Source organism: Amyelois transitella, chromosome 5, assembly GCF_032362555.1.
Source record: "Amyelois transitella isolate CPQ chromosome 5, ilAmyTran1.1, whole genome shotgun sequence".
In the NCBI taxonomy this organism is placed as follows: Eukaryota; Metazoa; Arthropoda; class Insecta; order Lepidoptera; family Pyralidae; genus Amyelois; species Amyelois transitella.
This window is the reverse complement of record NC_083508.1, coordinates 10,722,878-10,750,691: the sequence shown is the minus strand read 5'-3', so window position 1 is coordinate 10,750,691 and position 27,814 is coordinate 10,722,878. Positions and strand designations below refer to the sequence as shown.

Genomic DNA, 27,814 nt, shown 5'->3' with positions numbered 1-27,814 from the left:
TTGTTATATAAATGTGAGAAAGAAGATAAAAGGTACTCCTGTTTCTACATATATAATCGTTTGACTTCCTCATACCTAATTCTTTAAAGGTGGTTGGTACGCAACAGTATCTACTGAAAAATAATGGGACTTGCGTTATTTAACAAGACTTAAAATCTAACACGTTTTTACAAATGAAATGACATAGGTACATATACACTCAAAAAAAAGTAACTCATAAAAATATATTCGCACGATAGGTATAAGATGTACTAGTTATGTAAATAAAATATTTTTGCGAAAAAAAAAAAAACAGAATTAACTTTCAAATGTTGTTGTTGAGGTAGTCCAATACATTGCGAAATGATGTTTTTTTTGGTAAATCCCTGTTCAGAAATTGTAGTTGTGTATTCTGTGTAGGTAAACATTTTTCGTTAGAATTTAATTAGTTAGTGCTATCATAGGTATATTTATTTAGGTTAACTTTACTACATTTAGTGCCGGATTAAGTAAGTACGTAAAAAATGTTTATTGCCAAGATATTTTTACACTATTATTTGACAATTTTTTTTAAAATAAAATTACAAATGGTGAATGCAGCATTTAATTTAAGGAAAGTAATGTCGAACAAAAAGTTATCTAATGCCTTCTTAGTTACTCCTAAAATGCTTTGGGCTTTGTGATTTGTTGCGCCTTTTTAATTATGTGCATAATTGATGCCACTTTTTCTTCCAGAATATATAAAACTAGTATAATAAATTTACTGTGGCCAGCCACGTCAATATATATGTATATATATATATATATATACATATGTTATATATTTACTTTATATTAGGTATGTGAAACTAAGTACTTATTGTGTGATATCGATATGGAACTGAGTAAGTGTTATATAATAGTGGTACCGGATATATATATTTTGAAGCACTTTGTCCGTATTAAAAGTAAAATATTAAAAAATTCTATACCGGTTTTGTTCATTTCTATGAAATGGCATGCCACTAACCTGATAGTAAGTGGTGACTTCATCTTATGGAATTGAGTGACATAAATACGTATTTAACAATTTGTAAAGTCAAAAAAAGAATCTATTGTCTATATATATTTATTTAAGTTAAGTTTTGTTTTTTTATTATTATGATATATGAATATGCATCAAACTTTTATAATTCTAATTTAAAAACAAGCATACCTACTTATTTTAAAAATTATCTATATTGGGCAACATAAAAGAAAAACTAAAAATACATAAATACTTAATAATAAATCGTTTCTCATAATATCTCCTATACAAGTTCATATTCAGCACCAAAAATACCAATCACATCTCATTTCCTATCCGTATTCCTCCATAACGTTTCAGGAATAAATTATCCAATTTTAAGCCGAATCATAAATTTATACGTGATAAGTACCTACCCTACAATTATTACTTTATGCAAGTTAACAATGGCAGTGAATAATGTAGGTACTGAAATACCTAATAATTTTAATTTGTTTTAATTTTTATTAATCCATTTTCAAAAATCGAACGAAACATTGGTACAATAGTGCTGTAATCGTTTCAAGTGTCGAACGTGTCTAAAGAGTAGTGATGCCGGCGAGTATCGTCGTCGGTTCAATCGAGTTCTTCGAAGTCGAGTACTCGGAATGTGGTACGCGCGAGGGGCGGCGGGGAGGGGGTGGGGGGAGCGACCACGACGGCCGGCGGGCGCGGCCCCGGCGCGGCGTAATGTTAGTCGTCGACCAGCTCCCACAGCATGAGGGACGCGTCGGTGCCGCCCGCGGTCACGAGGCAGCGGTCGTTGAAGAGGAACCGAGCGCTTGATATGGCACCGCTGTATACTTTCATCTCGTTGTATTCTGCCTTTGGGCTGGCGCATGGGTATCTGTAATGATGTTGAGGCGAAACTTGAGACGGTGATTAGATGATGAGCAAGATGTAGACGTATGTAACTAGCAGTCCACCGAGGCGCACGGTATATCCGACAGCACGAAGGTTTAGACTGGATGAGTCGGGCACAAGATCGCCAAGCATAGAAGAGGGAAGAGGCAATATATCCAAAACGAAGGCCACCATGATGAATGATGATTCTACGTAACCATGGCAAGAGAACTGGTCCTTATAGTATAGGTATACGAAAAGTTTAATCAGCATAAAGCATTTTCCACTCAAGAAAGTAGGGGAGACGATGTCCCCTACTTTCTTGAGTGGTCAGCACATGCACCACACACTATACAATCAAATCTTTCATTTCATTTTTTCAAAATGTGCAAAATCCTCGTCATATCCTCTTGGAGTAGAACTCAGAATTTCGAGAGTAAAATTTAAGCACGTAAAGGAAAGTATGGAAAATTTCCTACCTAAATAAACGCAGATGTCCATCAGTATCCCCACTGATCAAGAGATCATGAGCAGCAGACCGACTGGCAGTTGAAATGAGGGTAGTCATCGGATAGAACCGGTTGTTCCACATTCCTGAAAATGTAAAGATTGAAGTACTTATTTGTAATATGTGATTAAAAAATACTATTTAAATCAAGATCTCAAGTCTGGCCCCTATAAGCATATCAGGGAAATCAATTCCAGCAGTTTAAATTAAGGTTTTTGCATTGGTGAAAGTAGTTATTACATTGTCTAAAGTGAATAAACGGTCTTATATGTGTCATATCCCAAAGGGTTGGCAGAAGGAAGTGGGCTTCCGCCATAGAAAGAAACGAGTACATATTTTAAAGTAAATATATATTATGGTATAGGTACCTGAAACCAGGAATCCTACTGTAGAGTTGTATGTTGACCATTTGACATCTTTCATTGCTATTGGACTCTTTTCAGGTGATAAAGATTTTATGTCCCCTGAAATTAAACAATACGATAGTATAAAATGTTAAACATGACCACTTAGTCTCACAAAAGTCAGAGATGGTAGCAGACCGCTTGTTCTCTTTGCCCAATCTATTCACAGCATGAAGAATACAATTAATCAGCATTTCGTAGAGCATAGTATTTCCATGGTACAGAGCAAGTATTATCATGAAGTCCTTATGTAGATTATGGGCTTGCTATTCAACAGTCATGTCCGCAAAGTGACCTTGACAATAATTCAAAAGAGGGTACTCACAGAAAGCCAGATCATAATCAGCAGTAACAGTCTGCAAGTAATTCCCGTCGAGACTCCAGTCCAACTGCACCAACGGCTGGGCGCCACGGATCTTGTTGGATTTCTTGTACGAGAACCCGTCTCGGGAGACACGGAACAGGTAGATGCTGCCGTTCTGTGAGCCAATAGCGAGGGTGTCTCCAGCTGATGGAAAATATTAGTTTTAAAATTAAGCCTTCTTATTGAAGGAATAGGCAGGGACTACCTTAAAAAATACATAGACGTAGGTAAATATTACTTGGGTTAAAGATATCCTTTTATAACAGATATCCTAACTTAAACCCTTACCAGAGTTGTATTGCAAGCAGTTGAGCGGGGAGCCGCAGACTCTGAGTGTGGCGACGTGTGCGCCTGCGTCGGCGTTCAGGATCACCAGGTGGCCTTCTGTACTGCCAGCAGCTAGTGCTCCGCCCCCTGGGTGCCACGACAATGACACGCATTCGTATCCCACCTGCAACAAAATATATAACAATATCTGTCTGCGGCGCAGTTATTATGCTCTTTCTCTCGAGTCGATTGTGTTGCATGAGATCTTCGATAAGATAATGTTGCAAAATGATACCTAACATACATACATGTTGCTGAAGAAATGTTAAAGGTAAGAGTTTCATTCTTTGGCAATAAATCAGTGGGATTTTGCCGTATCTGTTTAAATAGACGAACAATCAAAAACTGTTCCTGGAAGCTTAGATCTTTGGAACTAAACCAAACTCACCTGAGTAGCAAACACCAATTTGTGCCCCTTCCACAACGCGATATTTTTGTCGTGGCCGGCAGTTGCGAACATTTCATCATCAGGGTGGACAGCCAAACCCATTAGCTGTTTATGATGACCAAACACCACCTGGAGATTGACGATGCCATTGAATAATTATTTCGTACATAGCCTAACTTGCAAAACGTCTTAAATAACAATTTGAAATAAGTTAATTGTGGCTCAAAATTATCTGTATACAGACCTGATTAAATCGCCTCTGAAGTGAACCCTCCATGATGTTGTTCCGTGTAGTACCAACGTACAAGTTGCCATCGTTTCTGCCAGGTCTTTGGGGATATATGCTGCGGACACCGCCAGCGGACTCAGGCAGCTGGAATATAAACAATATTGAGATAGTAATTGCCTATGATTGATTCATGATATTGTGGTTAAAATAGTGCCCTTACTTAGGTACCTAAGTAAATAATGTAAAAGATTCATTATAAGTTTTCATAAGAAAGTCAATGCTTCTTTATACATTAAAAGAGATATTATCAGGCTTATTATTCAGGATCAGGATATCAGGGTTACCTTTGTATCAGTAATTTTCTTATAGTTTTGCAGCGAATCCCAGGCAGCGATCTTCCTATCCTTCTCTCCTCCAGATATCAAAGTACCTTCAGACAGCATCACCAATGAACTTATTCCTTTAATATGAGCCTGAAATATTAAAGCATTATGTAATGCTTTCACAGATTCTATGAAAAACTCGCTGAGATTGAACAAATAATATAAAAAAACTGTCTAATACAGTTGTTTTTTATGAACAGCTCGCTGAGATTGAACAAATAATATAAAAAAACTGTCTTATACAGTTGTTTTATATTATTTGTTCAATCTCAGCGAGCTGTTCATAAAACAAGCAATTACTATGGTAATGGAAACATCATAAAATTATAAGTCACATACTCATATAAAACAAATATGTTTAAAAAAATATCTATGAAATGAAATAAAACCACTCCTAAATAAATACTAGTAATAATTTAAGTATCAGTACACCTACCTCGAATTCCATGCGTACGAAATATGCCCCATCACTATCGACGCTGTAAATGGTAATGAATCCGTCGCTATCAGCTGTTACAACGTCGCCATCTTGTTCGAACTGCAGAGCCGTCACGTGGGTACGAGATGGCTGAAAATGTATGAAAAATAAGAAAACTCAATCGCTCTTTTTTGTTTTTAATTTGTTATTTGCGATAACATGCATTTAAAAATTATTATTTTTATATTCTGATATTGCTGTTCAATTTAAATCTGTGCCTCTGAATACCTCTGAATATCAATTAGAGAAATGATTAATTATATGAAATTAATAAAACTACGAAAATAAAAAAAAGTGTTTTTATAATTTAAAAAGATTTAAAGAGTGTAAAGTTCTTTTTTTTTAAAGGCTTGGCTTATAAAGGCGACAGTTGGATCTCTTCTTTGATCGAATTTCACATATTGCTATAAATATACATACCGGTTTGATAATATCTGTTCGCTCGAAAAATCCGTCTTTTCTGCGATTCCAAAATGTGAGATGTCCTTTTCCGTGAGTTATTAACAAATTGTCGTCTAGTGGGTGGAAGGCTGCGCCAGTCAACTCTTCTTGCAATGTCTGAAATAATACACGAAAGGGTTTCATATTAGGTTCCAAATATTACGAAAGGGTTCCATATTCGTTTCCATAAGAGCATAATTTGAAGACAGTTATAACACAAACAAACTTCAAATAATGACATTAAAATTTGTGCGACACGACCAGTTTTGCGCCTAAACAATAAATTTTTTTTTGATCAAATATCTTCTTTACACCTTATATGATACTTGTATATTTATTATAATTACCTGTCATAATTATAATACGTATGTAATTATTCCTAATTTTTAAGTATTATCAAGGAATACTTAGGTGTCACGTTTTAGTAAAACGTATCACGGCAAAAACATGTTACGACTAACTCGTGTTATGAATATGCTAATAATACGGAACTAATTAACTTTACGTCAAGAACAAAGGGCCGGTAAGGAAAAGTTCATTGTGACATGTGCTTGTAAGAAATTACTTACATTACTATTATAAAATATTTTTTCCTTTAAACAACAATTATTTTTCTGTCTGAAAATAAAATAATAGGCAAGTGGAATTTCAGAAAAGGAAGGATGCTTTTTGTTGTTTTACTTTTAAATTAAATTTTCTATTAAATCAAAAATACTTTTATATCAAATCCCTATCCGCTGCCACATTAAACAAAACGAAATTAAGTACTACGAGATTTTCACAAAACATTTAATATTATCAGTACGAACTTTCACCAAGGTAACGTAAATAAAACACTACAATACTATACACAAACGAAAAATTACCTTAAAATCAGGTTAATAAAATTCAATTCAGTTTACTCGCTACGACACTCGTAGCTTCGTAGCACCGTAGCCGCGTAGCCGCGTAGCAAGGGGCGTGCCCTGGGTGTGTTGACCCGCCCAATGCCGCGGTTTTCCATACAGATTAGAAATGTGTCATTCTAATGCAGTATAGTTTTTATTTGTAATGAGAATTTATAGGCCTTTTTATTATTTCTTTTTATGCTTAGTTCTTTCAAATTCTTTAATCAGATCGAGGAAGCTTTGACATTGAATAAACCTCTGACAGAAACATTTTTAATTCATTTGTATTCTTAAATTTTATATTAGGTGTTATTAGATATGTATTCCACAAGGTCAGCACAAATTAAGTACTAACTATATCATGTTACGAACATTTTGGGTTCCATAATAGAATTTCCTAAAGAAAAAATTTACTAAATAAAAATGATTGTTTTCGCATCAATAAAAATCAATTATCACAATAAAAATCAATCATCACAATAAAATCTAACTTCTCCTGGCGTTAGTCCCGGTTGAATCTTCATCCTCCCTGGAGAAGAGACCGGGGTGCCGAGCCATGAACTTGGACTAAGTAACGTTTTTACACAAAGCGACCTCCACAATCTTTGCAATCATCGCAATGAAATATGCAAAGCTTCATAATCCAACTCTATCTAAACCCAACATTAAAGGCGTGACCTCAAAAGCGCTTCCTATCTGTGCATTGTCAAGTTTATGAGCTATGTACTTACAGACAGACGGTATCGAGTGGCTATCGCGCCAACCTTGACGGCGTACAAGGTTAAGATAGCGCTGAATTGTTACCATTGATTTTAAGGGTTTGATATTTTGTGTTAGAATTGATTTGTTTTTTAAATGTCTTCTAATATTATCTTTGCGTGTTCATAGACAAACTTTTATGCTTCGTAGATCCGATATTGAAAATCTATATATAGGTAATCGTATATAAGAACAAGGGTGACTGACTCGTTCAGCGTAAAGCATAGAAACTACAAATATGAAATTTGGACATCAGCTTTATGTTTCAATGTAGCGCTGAGACAATACAGAATTTTTTACGTTTCTTTATCTGAAAATTCCCACGAGAGCGTAGCCCCGCGCAAAAGCTAGTTTTTCATAAATTTAAATTAGTTTTTTGAAAAAGAAAATGCCGACTATGACTACATTATTATTATCGAGATGAAAATAGTAATTTTATTTCGATGAAAAATGACCATTTTATGATTGACGTGAATCTCGGATATGAATGCGTGTAGGTGTAGAAAGATCATCTTCATAACAGTTTAAATCACTCAGCTCCTGAAGCATGGCACGCGCGACTCCGTATTTATCGCGCGAAAAACTATCGCTGTTTCGTTTTTGACGTGACAACGTCTTATAATTCGATTGAGCCGGCTGCACACACGAAAAAACATGACTCAAGCGGCGTTACCTTGCTCTGAGGCGTTCCATGTAAGGCTTGCAGTTTGCAGTGCAAGCGAGAGCGCGGAACGAGCGACAAAGAGGCACAATCGGCCTTCGCGTTCGGCAGCGTATACCTTCTTCTCTATATACATACAAATGTATAAAACAAATGAAATTAAAATTTTCTTTTGAAAAATGCTACCATTCCATCAGTATTTTCTTATGACGTTGTCACGTTCAACTATAGTCAGTAAACCGACTTTACAGACAACCGATTTATTGTTATATCGTGAAACGGGACAGCAATAGTTTTTCCTGCCGTTTTTATTACGTCACGTTGTACGTGATAGCGACAGTTTTCTGCTCGCTTTTCGTTCTGACGTGAATCAGGCTGTTTGCTTGAAGTTTGCTGAAATAAGAACTTACCGCCACTTTCCCCAGCAAGTGTCCCCACTGCCACTGCCACACAGACAGTATGCTCTCTCTACCAGCGTCCACTGCTAGCACGTAACTACCACCGTTCTATGACATAAAGATGTACAACATAAAAAAAAATATTTTTGATTTTGGAGCCTGAATTAGGAGGATAGTCAAAATCTTTGAATCCTAATTAAATGATTAGGCCATCTACCTAAAAGTGGCCTACTATTATGGTGACTATTATGAGCCAAGCTACAGAGCATAGTTCAATCTGATATGTAATTTTGGAGGAGTATTTCGCAATACTGCAAAATATCGATGCCGAAGAATAGTGCCAATGCCAAACATATTTTGCATATATAACTCATAATATGCCCGTTTTAATGCATGCTGTTTAGAGAAAATTTAATAAAACGTTCTTCCATAAGAAAGTAAAAGATATTAGGTAACTGACAACATTATTAAAAATGCTTCACATACTTATCAAATATTTTAAAAATAACCAAGAATCTTACCAATTGCGAGAAAGCGACAGCCGAGACCCCAGCTTCGAACTCGGCCATTCCAAAGACATGTAAAGTCTGCAAAGTGTCAGTGCTCCAAATACGGACATGCGCTTGCGCACGTCGCCCTCTGCCCGCCTTCTGACCGCTTGCTACCAACTCCCGGGAAGGGTGGAGCTCCATACTTTACAAAATAAGGATTTATAGTTTAATTTCAAACATTTTGTCAGAATTAAAGTACATTACATCAATAACTTTCTGTTTGTAAACATTTAATGTAAGAGAAAGAGCAAAATTCAGGCGGATTAATCTCACTTAAAGATCTCTGCCTATAGTCTATACTATACTTGTTTACATAACATTACCTTTTTCATTCCGTTAGTTCTATAAGTGGGTTTGCATTTAGTCAAATAATTTCACCAGGACAATGACACACAGATATTGTTGCTATGAGCAAATCAAAAAATCTACTTTTTTCAACCGAGTAATGTAACCTTCTACTTATGTACATCGGGTGCTCGTATCTATGTATGTATGTATGTATCTATATACTGGTTTTAGCACACTTTCAATGTTAAAATGTTAGTAAAAAATATCTTATTTTCTGGAAATCAGTTTATTGCAACAAACTTTGTAATATAATACTCAAGTTCCTTACCACTGTATGTCTTCAGTGTGCCCAATGTAGTGTCTCTGGGAGTCCTCGTCCCGGTCGTACATGACGGCCACGGCGGACACGTAGTACAGCAGTTCTCCGGTGGGCAGCACCCACAGGTTGCGGCGGGAGTCTATGCCGCGGTACCCGTACCTATATATATATAACAAAAGTAATACAATGTGCCGTGTGGTTCCCGGCACCAATACAAAAAAGAATAGGACCACTCCATCTCTTTCCCATGGATGTCGTAAAAGCCGACTAAGGGGTAGGCTTATAAACTTGGGATTTTTCTTTTAGGCGATGGGCTAGCAACCTGTCACTATTTGAATCTCAATCCTATCTTAAAGCCAAATAGCTGAACGTGGCCTATCAGTCTTTAGAAGACTGTAGGCTCTGTCTATCCCGCAAGGGATATAGACGTGATTATATTTATGTAATACAATGTTGATACTCGCCTTGGCGGAAGCACTGCCGTGCCCCCAGATTGGAGGCAAATGATCGCACGCGCGTTTGCCGCTCTTTTATTGTTTGTAACATTCCAAAGATAGATCTACGTCAAAACTGAATTTTCAATCGATTGAATTCAATAATTTTTAATATCTTTATTATTTTTCATGAAATAAAGTAATCAATTTTAAAAAATTAAAATTACCTGTACTAAACTTTATCGAAATTTTATTACTTAGGATGAAGTAAAGCGATGGAGATTTACATTTTGCATCAAATTTCATTTTTCATTATTTTTATTATAATTTTCTTGAAAACAATATTCATAAACAGAAATAATTCTATTTTTATTTGCTAATTTATATCTTCTTCAAAGAAGTAATTAGCGTTCTTCACTTTTTTATACCTCAACTATTAATTCATCCGATCTAAAAGCTTAAGGTGCTTTATTCTCCACTTACACCCAATCTAGTTGCATCTTCTTCTCAGGCGGCGCGTTGTCGATCGGCGCGTGGTGTATGGGCGGGTAGAAGGTGCGCCGGAGTCCGCGAATCGTGACACGGATCGGCTCTTCCTTCAGGACTTCAAGCAATGTGTAGTCTGTAGGAAGAATTGCGATCACATAGTATAGAGCAAAGTCTGTTTCTATGTCCGTATGCTTAAATCTTTAAAACTATACAACATATTTTGATGCAATTTTTTTAAAAGATAGAATGATTCCAGAGAATGGTTTTGTATGTGTTAATGCGACCCGTGCGAAATCATAGCGGGTCGCTAGTAGATTTATAACTAGATTTAAGGTTAGATATGTAAAACTTTGTTTTCAAATGAAATTCCAACAAGGAGTTCAATGTCCTATTATATGTTTAAAAACGTGTTTAGCAGGGAAAAGTGATATTTATCAAAGTAAATATATCTAAAATAGTATATAAGCGGTTTATGTAAAAAAAATCAATAAAAGTCCATTTTACGAGTACGTATGCGTTATAACCTATATAAATTAGAATATTAATAGAAACGCGTACGTTTAAAAGTATTTAAAACTGCAGTAAACTATCGTAACGTATCCTTTTTTTAACAATAAAAGTATTCGTAACACTTTCGTTTCATATATCCTATTTGTAAACTGGAAATAATTCACGATCTTTCTATTTAATTTCTAACCTGAATTCCGGACGATCTCTCCCTCAGGGGCGTACAGTACCCGGGGTCTGCTTTTGCTCCTTGCTCTTCTTCCACGCAGGTCCTCGGATGGCACAGCCGCGGCCACATTACCTCTTGATCTAGACCTAATTTGAGAATTAACTTTTAATCAACATTAGAATATTTATTTACAACTTCCAAATTTTTCTTTAAAAAACTTCAGATACTTAAATAATTGGATTAAAAAAACGAACTTTTTCTGATTGGCCTGGGACTTGGATGTTTATCTATATAAGTGACTCGTAACACAAGTGTCGAACTTACTTCGAAGCAAACTGAATTAGTGTAATCTGTTCTGTATATATTTATTTACCTTCTTATAGGAGATTCGACAGGCAGCGGGGCGCTGACGCCGGGCGTGAGGGCGGGCGCCACGATCACCGAGCCCAGGTAGAACGTCTCCACGTCAGCGAACTCGTTGCGCAGTTGGGAGAAACTTCGGACCTGGACATAGAAAAGAGATTTAAGACTTTGTTTTTTCGTGTTACATACATATATATAATCACGTCTTTATCCCCTGCAGGGTAGACAGAGCCAACACTCTTGACTGATAGGCCACGTTCAGCTCTTTGGCTTATTGATAGAATTGAGACTCAAATAGTAGCAGGGTTACTAGCCATTGCTTAAAAGCAGAATCCCAAGTTTTTAAGCCTATTTCGTATATATCAGAAGAATTCAAAATTTCCTAAGCCAATCCCGTAAAACAAAGTGTTGTCAGTAAAATTCAAATGCTGCTTATCATGAATTGTGTAAAAATGAATCATATTACTTCGTAAAAAAAGATGTAATTAATTATTTATTATGCTCATTCCTATGGATCCTTTGGACCCTTTTATGATACAAGATGTTTTTTTGATTACCCTTATAACGAACTATGTTGGTTTTTTCTACGAATAAATTTACTTGTAAAATTCATGACGCACTTACCAACCCTCATGTCTCTAATAATCGGAACTTACCTCTTGTCCTGTTATGGTGTACATCCTTTTAGCGCCATTCATTTTGAGCACTTGACCCAAATCTTCCAGAACCTCTTCGAAGGGTTGTGTAGTCCGCAGATTCAGCAAAACACGACACTGAAAGAATCAAAAAGTAAGAACCTTTCTTTTTTTTTCTAGTGAATTAGGTAAGATAAAATAGGTGAACTCAAAATCTAAAATTGCCCGAGAATGAGTTACTTTTATTGACAATGGAAAAAGTTGGCTAGTACATTGAACGACTATTAACGTACTTACTCGACACTATGAAACAAATTAGGCACTAATATATTAAACAAATACATGTAATGAAAATCAAATCAAAATAAATGTATATGTAACATCGAATTGTGTGATTGTGCTTTGTGGTTCCCGGCACCAATAGAAAAAATAATAGGACCACTCCATCTCTTTCCCATGGATATCGTAAAAGGGAACTATTACACTACGGTTAGTCTTATATACTTGGGATTCCTCTTTAAGCCGATTGGCTAGCAACCTGTCAGTATTTGGCTCTCAATTCTATCATTAAGCCAAACAGGTGAACGTGGCCTATTAGTTTTTTGATGGCTGTTGGCGCTGTCTACCCCGGAAAGGATATAGACGTGACTCATTATACATAACATCGAATAAGTCTAAAAAGCAAGTACTTATAAAGATTTCAGCATACATTTTGCGTTTGAAGGCTAAAAACTGCAGTAAAATAGCGCTATACATACAGTTCTTTTCGTAACAGATACATAAGTGTTAATATTTGCTCGGCCTCAAATAAATTTCGCGAGGGCTCCAATCGAAACCTTCCAGCGCCGTTTAACTCCAAGGCTTCGCATTGAAACTCTCATTTCACCGTGAAATCATGGGGCGAATTACAGTTATTTCATAAGCGAGGGTTACTTATAATGACTAGTTTCATAAGTGATATGAATTATTTTTTTTGTCGTAGAATAAATTCTAACAATTCAATAAGATAATGTAGCAATTGTTATATTGCTGTTCATTCCTTTATATGTGGAACGTGTTTTTTTTAAATTAAATTTGCAAGGCTGCCATATTGCATCTAAAAATTACATTTATAAACAAATAAGATTAAATAAGACTACCCATTACACATTAATCTTCTTTACTTCTTTAAGTTATGTGGTCATAGCAAAAGCACACTTAAAGAAAGAAATAAATATGCTAATGCAGTTTATAATTTTTTTTAATCAATTACTCTACCTTTAAGCACCAACAATAAATAATCTATGGCACAAGTAATAACATAAATAACTGTTTAAGTACCCGTATTATTAACGATCTTTCTCCTAATGAGTATGCTAATAATAGCTCTCATTATAGTTAGCAATCAAACTATGAAATTACACTCACGCACACATTTACGGGTACCGTACAAATCTGAATCTTATTATTCACATTTCTATGACGAAAGTGTGGATCGCTGAGAAAAACAGTTCGCCACGGTTTAATTGCGTCGTGTAACCTACTTGCATTTGTAATGTTAGTGTTCTAGCGTTAAAAGCATTACTACCTACAATTTTGCAATAATTTCAGTAGTTTTTTTTACTGCAATAACTTCAGACGTTACTGACCTGAAGGGAACTATTACGTATAATTTGAATAGTAACTTAAGAAATATAGTTTTATTGAGATTCATTATTGGTATATATTTTTTCAACACTGATCACAATAAATCGTAAAGACATGATGCGGTCCATTCGAAATGAAAATTCAGAATTTTATTTCAAATTCCTAACTGTGGCAGTATTATAAAAATCTTTATTTACTTTTCGTAGACGAGTGCTACAGTTTCGTAGCACTTGTCTACGAGGTACTCGTATCTACGCGGTCGCTACGACCGCATATTTCATGCATTCGATACTATTATATTATATTATAATCTTATTTTTATATAGCGTACTACTTATTGTTATAAACTTTTTCTCATCTCACCGTGTTCCCAGTTTTCCATCCACCGCTGTGTTTCGGGCCCTGAGGTCTGCTTTCCGAGCTTTCTTTTACTTGTTTATTTGATTTGTTTCATATATAACTGTAAGATTGGTAAAACCATGGGATGGTGCGATAGTTCGCACCTGTATAGAATGGTTCATATTGCTGATGATTCTGATGACTCTTTCACTGGTAGGCTGGCCACCCTCTGGAGAGGAGCATCAGCCTCGTCCACGGACTGCTTGCTGGAGCAAGCAGTCTTAACAACCTCCTGGCGACTTTGTTAACAGCCTCACGTGAATAAAATGATCCTGGTAAAGGTGCATCGATCTGCTACCTCCAGCCCCAGAGTATTTATTTTCCTCACCTGTATTTAATGGTCCATACTATTGATGATCCTGATGACTCTTCTACTGGCATGCTTGCCGCCCCCTGGTGGGGGAGCATCGAACTCTGCCACGAATTTAACCCCGAGAATACCCCCATATTATTGATGATCCTGATGACTCTTCCACTGGCAGGCTTGCCGCCCCCCAGTGGGGGAGCATCGAACTCTGCCACGAATTTGACCCCGGGAATACCCCCAGTGACCCTACATTCCTCACCTGTATAGAATGGTCCATATTATTGATGATCCTGATGACTCTTCCACTGGCCGGCTTGCCGCCCCCCGGTGGGGGAGCGTCGGACTCTGCCACGGATTGCTTGCGGGTGCCAGCCCTGGACCAGCCCCCCGTGGCGCCGCCGGCGGTGCCTCCGTACCACATGCCGTTCTTCTTGCCGTAACTTGCCGCCTGTCACATAAGTAAAAGAAATATTGTTTTTCAATCAACAACAACATTAATAGGTATAAAATGTTACTCTTATGAAAAATATTTTGAAAATGTAACTTGTAATTAGTAGTTACATGATAGTGATGTTTATGGATGACTGGGGACGGAACTTGATATCCTAAGAACCTACTGCCGTCAATTGTACCGGTACACATAATATTGTTCAATTTTAGCAGTTATTCCATTGACTACTTATTATTATTTTTTATTTATTATCAGGCATCTAAGGCCCATTTTAATATTAAGTACGTAATAATATCACACATTTTCCTACAAAGTTATCTGCAATCGACCAAAGCCTTGTAAACATGAAAGTAAAACCGATAGATGCCAAGATATAAAAACAAGATGTCCTCCTTGCTACAAATACGAGGTTACTCTTCAACTAACAAAGCGAAGCAGTCGAAAATTGCCCAATATTCAGATTTCACTACATGTAGGTTACTCCGCCCCTGACACCGTTCCTAGTTTGACGAATGTGAAACGAAAACTTTGCATTAGAACACTGCAATATGTGAAAAGAATTGTAAAGTGAACGGGCGTTTTATGACGGTGCATTAGCGTGAATAATATAAATTGTTCACCTAAATGTGTCAAAAATATTTTTTATAATTTTCGATTTTCTTTTAAAAAATGTTCTCAATACAAATAAAAAATTAATAAATACCTATCTACAGTGTGCGTTAAGTGCTCAGCCGGTAGAGACACTGGCCACAAACATTTTGAATACGTGATCAAATTAAAAATACGAGTAACGTGAAACTAAGTTTGTTTTTAAAATATTTATGTATTCGATATTTAACATTTAAAAAAGGGTTCACATCCAATCATATGGTACGAAAAATAAAATAACAAATAGTACAGAAGTTATCGTAGAGAATTTCAAACAATTCCATTATATTGTCGTATGTAAATGACCGCGCAGCGAGATTTAGCATACACGCTAGCTTTGTATGGATTTAAAATTTTTATTGTAGGTACTAACTAGTCATTCTGTGTACTCAAACGAGTATTGCGGCTTTTAACTTTTATAGGTATGGTGACTGTAGTTTTTATGCTATCTCTGAGAAAATCTCTTGTACCTATTATAACCATTTACAATACTTTGATAACGTTTACGGTAAGATTTGAGCCAAGTGGTTCACGTATACCTACGAGTTGCATTTGTACCCAATCTACGACGATGTCAGATTTTTCATGAGACGTTTTATTTATTTACTAAAGTTAATAATAAAATATATCGTTTATGTAATTCGTGACTATATATTTCTTTCATTATATATGCCTATAAGTAAGCATGAATTTAAATATTTTAAAATTATGACTTCGAATAGAATACAATAAAGTAAAATAATTTATCGATTGACATAATTGGGTCGCTTACCATTATAGTTACGTCAATATATTCAGCAGTTTTTGGAAAATAGTGAATCCTTATTCGCGATATTTTGCCACTAGCCACCACGGAGCGTGAACCGCCCGGCGGCCTCGTTCCTTTGCTCTGCGCTTACAACAGTCCCGTCCGACCACCGACCAGTCACTGGCGGGTAAACAAACCTACGCCAAATTATTCTGAGTCCTTGAAATGGTACTGACCACTGTCCAAGGCCGTCTTATCGTGCGTATAACGATCAACCAGACTCGTTGACCCTCGGATATTAGGGCTCTAACGGGAATTGTGTATCATTCAGGGGTCTACGTAAACTGGTAAGGTGTAAAGTCTCCTTGATATGCGGTCTTTGCACTTATGTATAAGTTATGCATTGAAATATTAGTTTGTTACGTTCTCTTTAAATTTTCATCATATATCACATACATACGTCTATATCCCATTTACTTTTTCGCCTGGAGAAAGAAGGAATCGAACGTGTATACCTTGCCCGTTCGAGGTCAACTTGGATTACAGCACGACACTGCGGCGTTTCAAGTTAATAGGTTTCAAAATGTTAGTCATTTTGTCGTTTCCACCGCCCGCTAGACCGCCGCACACCGGAAACGGAAGCGACTACTCACCATTTTGGTAATTTTTGTGTCGCTTAATTTGATTTTTTTTTCGAATTTAATATTGTTGGAATTGGCATAACTAAATTTCATTGAATTGATGTCAATTTATTTTTGCAACAAAATTTTGTTAAAAAAAGAGTTATTTTATTCTACTTTCTTAGGCGACGGAACCAATTGCTACTTGCATTTTTTGTAATTAATTTTTTTTTGTTGTTGTTAACCTAAGTCTCTATATTTTCCTCCGCGCTTATAGTATATACTTTTAGCCAAAGAAAGTGATAATCACACTACCACACTACAATTGACTTTATTTCGTTTTCCATCAACATTAAGTCATTAATGAGATTTTTATTCAAATTTGTTGACCTGCAAAATATTATTCGTACAAATCTTGTATGAATAATTAGGTCGGCTCGTATTTGCATGCATTACCCTGTCTCTACGCAGATTCCTATTAAGTCGACACACGCAAAACATTTGAATATTTACATGGAAAACATTACATTATGTAACTGAAGGTTGTTTCATTGTTTACATTTTTATATGAAATAAGTAAAAACAAAATGATTATTAAAAGCGTGTGAGGAGAATACGAAAGCTTTAATTTACATACATTTACTCTATATCCCTTGCGGGGAAGATAGAGCCAACAGTCTTGAAAAGACCGAAAGATCATGTTCAGCTGTATGGCATTATGATGGAATTGAGATTCAAATAGTGACAGGTTGCTAGCCCAATGACTACAAGAGGTATCCCAAGTTTATAAGCATATCCCTTTATTAACTTTACTAAGCTAGATTTACTTGTTACATTTTGGGTGACAGGATAATATATTATTTTAGGAAGAAAAGTCTTTATAATTTACAATTGAATATACAAAACTTCAGACAAAATTAATACGTTTTCCCTTTAAAATATGTTCCATCATTGTAGATTTCACATTTAAAAGCACAATATTCACCATTTATAGTAGCACTTCGTAGACAGCTACGGCGTAGCAGTCATTCGTAGCGACGTAGATTGTTAAGTTTATAGCTCAATTTGTATACTAACCAGGGAGCTAATCTGGCTATTAGCAAGGAGAGTTCTAGATAATCGTATCTTGGTGCAGTCAAGTCAACACATTATTCTGATCAGATCAACTTATAAGATTGATTAAATATGTGATGAAACAAAAATACATCTTTTGCTTTATTTATATACTTATTCAATCAGCTCTCACTAAATCAGGGGTCGAGGCAAGTAGAAAATGCAGTTTTAGACATATAGGCGTAAACATAAAGTATAATATGAACTTACTATAGCTTCAGGAGACGAAAGCCTACACTAAAGGTCCTTGATAAAAAGTCAAATGCAGTTCAAATTACCAAAACCGACGATCTTGCATAAAAACACGGATGAATATAGAGATCGTGGCTAGTGAAAAGATGTAGTTTCTTCAAGCCCCATCAAGAAAGAGGGGTAATTTACAACTTACTATTGGTTCAGGAGTGTACACAGGCAAAGAAACCACGACGAAGGGTGAATCTTCGTCGCTGTCCAGCATGGGCTCCTCAGCCGCTCGCAGCCAGCGGTACCGACTCGGCCGCCACACCTTGCTTTCTGCTAGTTACCACTTCTTCAAATATAACACTGAGGTTTTACAGAATTTATAAGTTCATAGTTTGCTTTCTGTCAGTAAATTATTGGATTAAAGTAGGTATCACTCTTTCACAATTATACTGTCTGTTCATGCTTTGTCAGTCACCTCTTAGTAACACCACAGGTATGATTTTAAATAATTAATTAGTTTATTAACTATAAAAGAAGAGCTTTTGGTTTAACATTATTTACATATCATTTTGACTTTTAACAAATTTTATACGGTGACTTTCATCGAAGTCTCATTTGGGGGGTCAATTTGTTAATTTACGTTATTAATGTGAATTTTAAAGCAAGAGACAAGAATAACGTTGTCAGTACACAAAGCTTCCGATCACTAACCAATACTGACTAAATAGGGTTAAATTTTGGTTTGAATTTTATGCTGTACCTCCGAGTACGTATTTCCCAAAATTGATAGCTTTTCGTTCCCCGATACCACACACGGCGTGTCAAACTTAAAGTAAGTACGTAAATATTATGTTTTATTATTCCACCGTAAATGTCACAAGCGTTCAGCGCCTCGAGTCAAGTTCAAGTACCGTCTGAACAAGACTGTAATCTGTGGGAATGCATTATGCACTAATTTGCATGCGGCCGGCGTGACGTCTGTCCGCTGGCCACATTAACATGTAGAGTTAGGGGCGCGATTGCAACGGTATGTCTCGAGCGAAACGTGTTTGGTGCCGTGTGATTCCTCGCACTTTAGACTAGGACCACTTCATCTCTTTAACATGTGTTAAAAGGCGACTTAAACAGTCCAACCGAGTGTTAAGTTTACACAGTTGACTAAGGTAATAAGCGTTTATTCATATTTAAGCTGGTCTAGTAACGAAAGCTTTATTTTGTGTGCCAGTTGTTTCTCATTTCGTGCAGATTGTAAAAGTTAATCAGGGTAAGGGCTTATAAACTCAGGATTCTCCTTTTAGGCGAGGGGCTAGCAACCTGTCACCATTTGCATCTCAATTTCATCATTATGTCATACACCTGCACGTGTTCTTCTTTTCGAGATTGTTGCCCCTATCATCCCCGTAATGGATAAAGACGTGTTTTTACGTATGCATGCGACCGGCGTGACGTCTGTCCGCTGGCCACATTAACATGCAGAGTTACGGGCGCGATTGCAACGGTATTTCCCGAATGAAACGTGTTTTTATGTATTGTGATTATTATCTTAAGTATTCCAGTTGATATACAAGATGTATGAATGAGAGGGATGGAAGAGAATGGCCTAAACAAACGTACCTTGATCAAATGAACCCTACACCGCATGCATTAAGAGAGAGTATGTGATATCTTAAACCTTTAGTTAATTTCTGGCATGCATTTATTTATTTAATACTTTTATTTAAAATGGACAACGAAAAAAATGCCATTAACACATAAAATTATACTATTACGCGTTAACGATGTGAACAAAGGTGGTATACTTTTTCCCATACGCATATTATATTGCAACGGACAACAAAGACATACAGTGGTAATATATATTTATCTATATCAGCATTATACCGTACGCAGTTGAATTGAGTTCAGTGTGTTATTTTATTATTTTTGTGTAATTTTACATGAATTTATGATTTTTTAGAGACGAGAGGAACATGATTCTTTAGTTACGGCTACTTTATGCCGAACGCAAAACCGTTGGAGTTTTTGATCCATTTTGTGTTTATGTTTTAATTTTTTCTGTATTAATATTTTAACATATTTTCGGGTAAACTTATACTTATGCGCGGTTTTCCAATACTATGCCCGCATTATATCATTGCCCAAGAAAAAAAATAGCTGTAGCTTAAGATAACAGATAACTATGTACACGAAAACTATGTAGTGTAACTTCTACTATAAGCTGTTTCAAGTAACGCGATATCCACATAAACGAAATGTTAGCACAATAAAATACGTACTCATAATTTATAATATACAAGAAAGCGATGCAAATGAATCAATGTTAGAAGTCATTACATGCGAGTGAAAAATAAAATGCGGCGTTTCGTTATAACTCGCAATAAAGTAGGTCAAACTGGACTTGTCGTCGCGAGATCGCATCTTGACCACGCGCCGGTAACCGTCACGGCACGGAATACCGTTGAAAATATTGCAATCGCGATAAATGCTTTACCTGCGAGCCAATGAATCAATAACGGATACGCAAAAATATTTATTTAAGAAGTGGCAGCGGTTTTTCGTGAATTTTCATTTGATGTGTTATATCAGCTTTGTTTTTTTTTCTTATCTTATCAGTTTTAGGAATATTGGAAACCTCACAAATATTAGATTAGTTAGTTATAATTCATATTCTTTCAGATTAAAATGTTATAAATCAAAGTTTGCTTTGACTCGATCTGTTGTTGTCGCACTGCTTAAACATAAACTCTAGTTAGTTTTCGATTGCTTTTTGATGATTTTGCGCTTTTTATACTTATTTGTATTATTGGCTGTACAGATGTGATTGTGCAGTACATCAAAGTACAATCAAGGAACAAATAATCATGATAAACTTAATGATCAATTATTTAACTATAAAATGAATTCACTAATTCCTAGGAATTCATTTTATAGCTCATGGGTTCGATAGTTGAAATTCAAAGTTCCCTAATTTTTCTTCGAATCAAATGTAAGTTTTTCCTTTATGAAGATGGCCTGCCCATCTTTCAAATTATAAGAATATAAATAATTAATTTAGTTTGATTGCTAAGTATTAACGAAGTCACCTATGAAGATAGGGTAGGCTCTAACTTCAGCAATTGACGAGTAATTTAGGACGATTTTTGACAAAAGAAAGTAATTAAACTTTCTTTTGTCTAAAATTTTATGTTTTATCTTGTTATAATTCCCATTTCATTTTTAAGTAAATAAAAGCACAAACGATTAAACAGATTAAGCGCACGCTATTCACGAAGCAACAAAGTCCGTATCACTTTTAAACTTTCTCAAACAATTCCCCGTCGATTATTCGCGATTATGACACAAACGTCTTTGTTCGAACACGGCATACATGGTACTACACCCATTCCAACAGCTGATTAATTTGCAGCACCAACAAAACAATAGACGGCCACATCGCGAATGGACTCAACACCTATGACGTAACACTCGATAGAAAACTTTAAGCGTTCGCGATAGGGTATACTCAAGTTTGTGGTATCCGTTTGCTTCGGTTGGATAAAGCAGACTATTCGAATTTTATACAGCGCTGGTGGTAGCTGTGGCGGGGGGAGGGCGCCAAGGTCAGGGCAAGCATCCACGCAACCACGTCACAGAACCTATACCCTGATTAACATCTGCACAATTAAGACCCTTTATGGGTTTAGGAGAAATTATTACAAGTTATGCCCAAGCTGGTCACAATTCGACCGCCTCACGCGAACTGATAAGGTATATTTGGGCACACGCATTAAAAGCTGCAAATAAGGGCCTTGAGCCAGTTAAGCCATGTAGTAATTAGCTGGACCGCTGTTACGAAGCTGAAACGAAGTGATTACAGTATTTGTGTCAAATGGCAAATTTCAACGAAATGGAACAGCTGTATTCTGAAGTATGCGTGCTGAAGTAAGTATGCTCAAAGGTGAATTAAATTACTTTGGTATAATCTTTTTTAAGTTCAAATATTACATTATTTTTTTACTAGTTTATAAGAAAGATATAGGGCAATTTTTACAATCGCTCAAATTGCAGAACTAATTCTGCATAGATAGATAGTTAATTTATTTATTTGATTTGCTGCACACAATTTACAATATAGGTACCACACACACACAAAATTAATAAGGGTCTATATTGAAGCAATACGAAAAGGTTATAACGCAACATAAGATGGTTGTGAGGTTGACGTTGTTGAGGAAAATGCTGCAGTGCAGTTTGTTACCGCTTCCTCTGCACTGACGCTTTGTAAGCAGCAGTAAACTTAGTTTTAAGTAATTCATCTGACGTTAACCAATGTTATGAAACCGAAAGATGTATCAATTATTAAGTGATATGAAGTATCCGATAATAATGAATACAATTTTTGAATTTTGAAGCTAGCCCATCGGTTAAAAAAAGAATCCCAAATCTGTAAGCCTTTCCATTAGTCGCCTTTTACGATATCCATGGCAAAGAAATGGAGTGGTCCTATTCTTTTTTTGTATTGGTTCCGGGAATACGTAAATCTAGCTTTATAATGTAAGCGGTACACTTTATTTTTATAACATCGGTGGTATAACATTATATTTAGCTGTAACTTCATTAAAACAAACCATAAACGTTTATTATTGCGCTTACACACTCACGTTACATAATACATAATCAGAATAGGGTTCTTAATTAACGTAACGGTCACGTAAGAATGTATGTTCGTTTCTAGGAGCAGTTTGAGCAGTGACCTACCGCCCTATTGGCCGTATTTCGACAGCCCATAGTTTCGACAGGGCCCAGCGGTTCGCGAACGGAAGAAAACTGCAATTTATGCATTTCGTGTACTCGGACTATGGCGTACAGGTATGAAGAAAACTGTATGTAAGTTTAATAACCGTTATTTGAAGGGTACAGATATTTATAAGTTACTATTTGTGTTTTAGCGAGTTACATTAATACTCGTACGAGGTGACTGTGATTGTGTGATTTTTTTTAATGTATGATTGTATTCTATTGAATTACTGTAAAAAGTGAATTTCTCAGGTAAGTCATATTTTCCCTTTGTGATTTGTAGTAATTTAGCATTAGAGCTCTATCAGCAAATATTATTAAATAGAATAAATAAATTATTTTACATAACCTGGAATAATGGCTTTGGCTACATTAGTATTGCAAATATTACCTAGATGCGCAATATAATGCATAAGATATATTTAAACTTGTGATGACCTTAATAGTTTTTTTTACAATTCAAAAGAAAAATGTAGAAATAAAAAGGTAACTGTTATTTGTAATCAACACTTTCATTATCCTTAATGAATTTGAACATGTTAACGTAAATTTTAACTATTTTCGCAGTACAGAAATACTAATAAAATACAGAAATACACTTAATTTTAACAAATATTATAAATGCGCAAGTGAGTTTATTTGTTTTTTGGTTTGATACCTCTTCACGGGCATTTATTGTATTAATCTTCTTGAAATATCAAGTATATATAATAAAGATAGATAAGGACATAATAAATAACCTATCATCCCGTTAAAAATACTGTTGGATTGGATGTCGTGGGATTTACGAAAATCCTGAATTTTGTAGGTGATACTAATTTCGTCGCTTTTTTGTTAGATGGCGCTTAATTCACGCGGACGAAGTTGTTAAGTTGAAGGTAAAATCTTTTATTTTCTCCAACAATCGTACATGAAAAATACATAGGTATATAATATTTTTTTGTTACCAACACCGATTCAAAGAGAGTGGAGACTGATGAAAGCAGGGCCTATGTAACAGTACTCCAGTGATCCCGCCTTTGCTGTCATTTGTGGGTAACAACTAGTTATAAATATATACAAAAATAATCCCCAACATAGTAGAAGTAGAACAGGCATTATGTATAATAGGTATTTTGTACTTTGTATAAGCGTTGTTAAAATTGTAAGCACTTTTGCACACGAAGATACCGGCTGCGCCCTCGTCGTTAAGACGCCGCATTTTTGTATTAACGCTTTGATGACTTCCGTGGAAAGTGGTTCGGCACTTAGTATATTGTACTTATTAATGCTGGTTTTTGAAGTAGGTATTTATATTTTTATTTTATGACAAACTTTAATTGCCTTATGGAAATATATGGCTTAAAGGTATAACTGCACACACTAGTGAGCGATTGTATTACGAACGATAAGAAGTGCTACGATAGAAGTTAAGAAGCCTACGATGCTACGGAGTGCTACGAATTTCGTAGACATGGTCTAATCGCGCTCAGCCATACTAATATTAGAAATAGTTTGTATTTTTGTTGGTAACGAATAGACTCAGTAATTACTAGACCAATTTAGATAGTTCTGGTAGATAAATTTGGCACAGATACACACTAATCCTTTAGTGTAACAGGCAGTTTTTTTTTTCTGAAAAAACGTGTAGATCGGGGCATGAGCTTTCTTTGTATTAATTTTACCATTTATAACCAGATCCTTTTAATAAAACAAATAAAAAAAAAATTGCGAAATGAGCATATAACATGCTGAACTTTTATAATACTCAATAGTATACTTTGTTCAAAAGTAAAAAACATAATACATGAAAATATAATACGCTTTTATCTATTCTGTGAATCCAATCCAGAATCCTTTTGAGTTGACTGGACTAGACGGGCATGAACCACTGCGCAAGAAAGGTCGTCATAAAACGTATAATTTTATTTACTCAAACCCGATAGTAATCTGTTAGTCAAAGAGGTTTGTAACCTAAAAATCGCGTGATTCATATCAGCTTGCAACATGTTACTTAAGTAGTTCAAAAAGACTATATGACAAAGTTAACTCTCATTCAAATAATAATTGAATATTACAATTGGAAATATGATTAGACGAAATAGAGCATCCGTGGTCATGTACCAATGACTCTTTTTGTTACGTACAGCTATAGCAACGTATAGCTTTGATGTTAATCGAAGTTTTTACACTAAGGAAATGTCATGTTTTCGATAAAAGTAGGGAGGTGAATTGATAAAGTTTAAGCTGTGATCTTGCAGTGAGAGAAACATGGCCAGACAACCTGAACATTGAAATAAAGAACTGCGTTAAATTCAAACCAGATGCGGTGATCGGTCCGTTCCTAACTTAATTATTAATACACATGGCCACCCTGAAGGATGAACTGGTATAAACGCGATGATGATAATTTATACAAAGATAAATGTACCTCAGCTTACTAGATATATATTTTGCTCTAAGAAAACCACGGAAGGCTTTTCATTAAAGGATTAAACCTTCATCAATTTCTATTCTCTGGGTGAAGTTTTAGACACAACTTGCTGTGCCCGCGACTTCGTCAGCGTGGAATAGTTATTTTGGGCATCATTGAAGCCCTCAAGGGTGGCCCCCATAAATGGTCTATTCAACACAAAAAAAAATTTGATTCGAACCAGTAGTTCCTAAGATTAGATTTCAAACAAACAAACTGTTCAGCTTTATAATATTAAGTATACATAGATCTACAGGTTACATGATTGTGAATTAGCTGTAATTTATTGTAGTGCAATAAGGAGTTATTGTATTGCATTATATATCAATAACAACGATGACGAGTAGTTTTAATGCAAACAAGAAATTAGTTATGCAAAAACCGAAGTGGGTTGCGAAGACGAATCGCCTTCCCGCGCGCTAGATTTCAGTGTCCTGTTTTACCTGTTATTTATCGTTTCCTTAATAAAATTTAACGAGTTACGAATGATTATTAAGAAAATACTCGTATTTAATTTCAATGAAGTTAGTGGTACTTGACAGCTTGTGATACGTTTGGTTTTTTGTTTGTAAGTTTAAAGATAATAGAAAACAATTGAAAATATTTAAATTAAATTGAAAGGTCTGACTCTTTTCAATATAAATAAAAATACGTACTGTAAACAGCATATCAACTTATTCTGCTTGGAACTCTATGACATGGTAATAAACGCGAGTTTGAGGCCAGTTTGAGTCAATTGATTATACTAGATTACAAACACAATTGCATAAATATATAGATACTCTTCGAATATGATTTGACGAGGCTACAGGTTTCGCACGGACTACAGGTTTCGTACAAAATATGTACTCGTATTAGGCCAAAACCAAATTTATTTACGACCAAAAAGTGATAGTTTATTCCCAGCCAATAATTTCAAAGTTTGATCAAACACTGCGATCAAATTAGCATAATTCCCAGAGCTACGCCCGCTATTTATCACCAAGTAACGCCGCGGCAAAGGTTATGCACCATGCATTCGCCTTGCATAAGTGCAAGGTGGGCCGATGAACCTTGTCGGCACATGTTCTTTAGTCACTTACTGCAGTGCAATGACTGATATGGAAAAAGTTTTAGTGAGAAAATATAGGTCAAAGTTTTATATTCTTTATATTGCCTTTCAGTCCTTTGATTTCTTAATGTTTCAGAGTTACGTTTACATTCTTGTTGATTATGGTTATATTCGGGAAACTGGATACGAATTGACCAAGCTGTATTCATATTATATTATTTTTATATAGTTTTGAGTATCATTTAATTACAACCTAAATTTAGTAATTATTTGCGGTACATTAGTAAATAATAATATGTAATCGAAGAAATTACCTGACTGGTAATGTTATCGTTGAACATACATAATCTTCATCTCGTTTATTCTATCTTTTATGAAATTTCGTAAAAATATTGTACAAAAAATGAGGATTTACCAAAACCACTGACTTCACAACTAACGTTAACCAACCATTCGAGGCTATCAACTCCAATTTAAATCCGCTAACGACCCCACATTAAGAGCATTTATACTCTCAACAAATCGCTATTTCAATTTCCTGCCGAAATTACCGTATTTAGTTGGAGTATAATTTTATTGCAATTAGTCTTATCGTTGTTAGGAAAACAAAATGTGTTTTCTTGTAATCAAAATGCAAATATTTAAGGTGCGTGGGGTCTTATCCTGCGCCCCACATCTCGGCAAGGCCGCGGCCTTTGCCAACGGCGGCCAGTTTAATTTCGATCACGTAAAGTCACGTCACAACACTAGCGACAATTTTGTTAGGTAAGTGGAAATTAGGTTATCATACATTTGGTGAGTTGTTAAGAACATAATTAATCATTTGAAGGCTGTTGTAATTTGCTGGGTTGTTTTTTTTAAGATATTTTATCTGAGTATAACTACAAACATATCATTTTTTATTTGTAAGCTTTCTGCAAAAAACATACGCAGAGAATAAGGATTTAAAAGTAAATTGGTTAAAGCTTTTTAAAAGTGCCATGTATGCAGATTTTAAATCTAAATTCACCTTTGATGGGTTAAGTTAAAACAATACTCTATATGCTTACCTTAAAAGTTTTGTAGGAAGACACGACGTACGAGGCGCCATCCTCCAGCTCCTCCAGCCTGTACTTCCTGTCTCCGTCCATGCCGAAGATGAACCTGGCCCCTCTCGGCAGCTCCAGCCTCTCTGACAACCGATCCAACAACGCGTCCATAGAAACCAGATCCCGACCAGGTTTAAAACGGAATTCCACTCCCGGGTGGAACGGGTCGCCATTGCGATAAAATGTCACGCGTCTCGCTTTCCAGTAGTTGAGGTTGGCGTATCGACTCGCCGGTTCTGGTCTTCCGGGACGCGTTGTGGCTTCGGAGCCTTCCGAGACATCATCGGGTCGTTGCGGTGGGGATGGAGGTCTGGATGCGCGCCAGTTGCCGGGCTCTGGTTCCTCGTCGGACGGAGGTTGGTTGTCGGGTTCCGCTGGAGGTGCCGGCTCGGGCGGCGGCGGGGGCTCCGCTGCGGCCTGCGAACGGATTCGCGAATGAAGGCGCGGGCGCGGGTGCTGGCGACGCGACATTCCTCGCGACGACCGCCCGCGGACTGCCGCGT

General features: G+C 36.0%; 1 protein-coding gene across 1 annotated transcript; it reads right to left on the bottom strand.

The window, feature by feature from the left end:
• Positions 1-1,025: 1,025 nt before the first annotated feature.
• On the bottom strand, positions 1,026-27,782 carry LOC106134497 (echinoderm microtubule-associated protein-like CG42247). Its single transcript, XM_060954958.1, has 19 exons — positions 27,273-27,782; positions 14,441-14,629; positions 11,871-11,987; positions 11,225-11,355; positions 10,873-10,997; positions 10,170-10,308; positions 9,262-9,411; positions 8,616-8,787; positions 8,107-8,202; positions 5,369-5,506; positions 4,907-5,038; positions 4,432-4,560; positions 4,103-4,231; positions 3,859-3,987; positions 3,432-3,594; positions 3,105-3,287; positions 2,744-2,839; positions 2,347-2,461; positions 1,026-1,871 (listed from the first exon to the last, which is right to left on the bottom strand). The coding sequence occupies exons 1-19, from the start codon at positions 27,780-27,782 to the stop codon at positions 1,718-1,720; spliced, it is 2,997 nt and encodes a 998-aa protein (XP_060810941.1). The 3' UTR covers positions 1,026-1,717.
• Between the last annotated feature and the right edge of the window lie 32 nt (positions 27,783-27,814).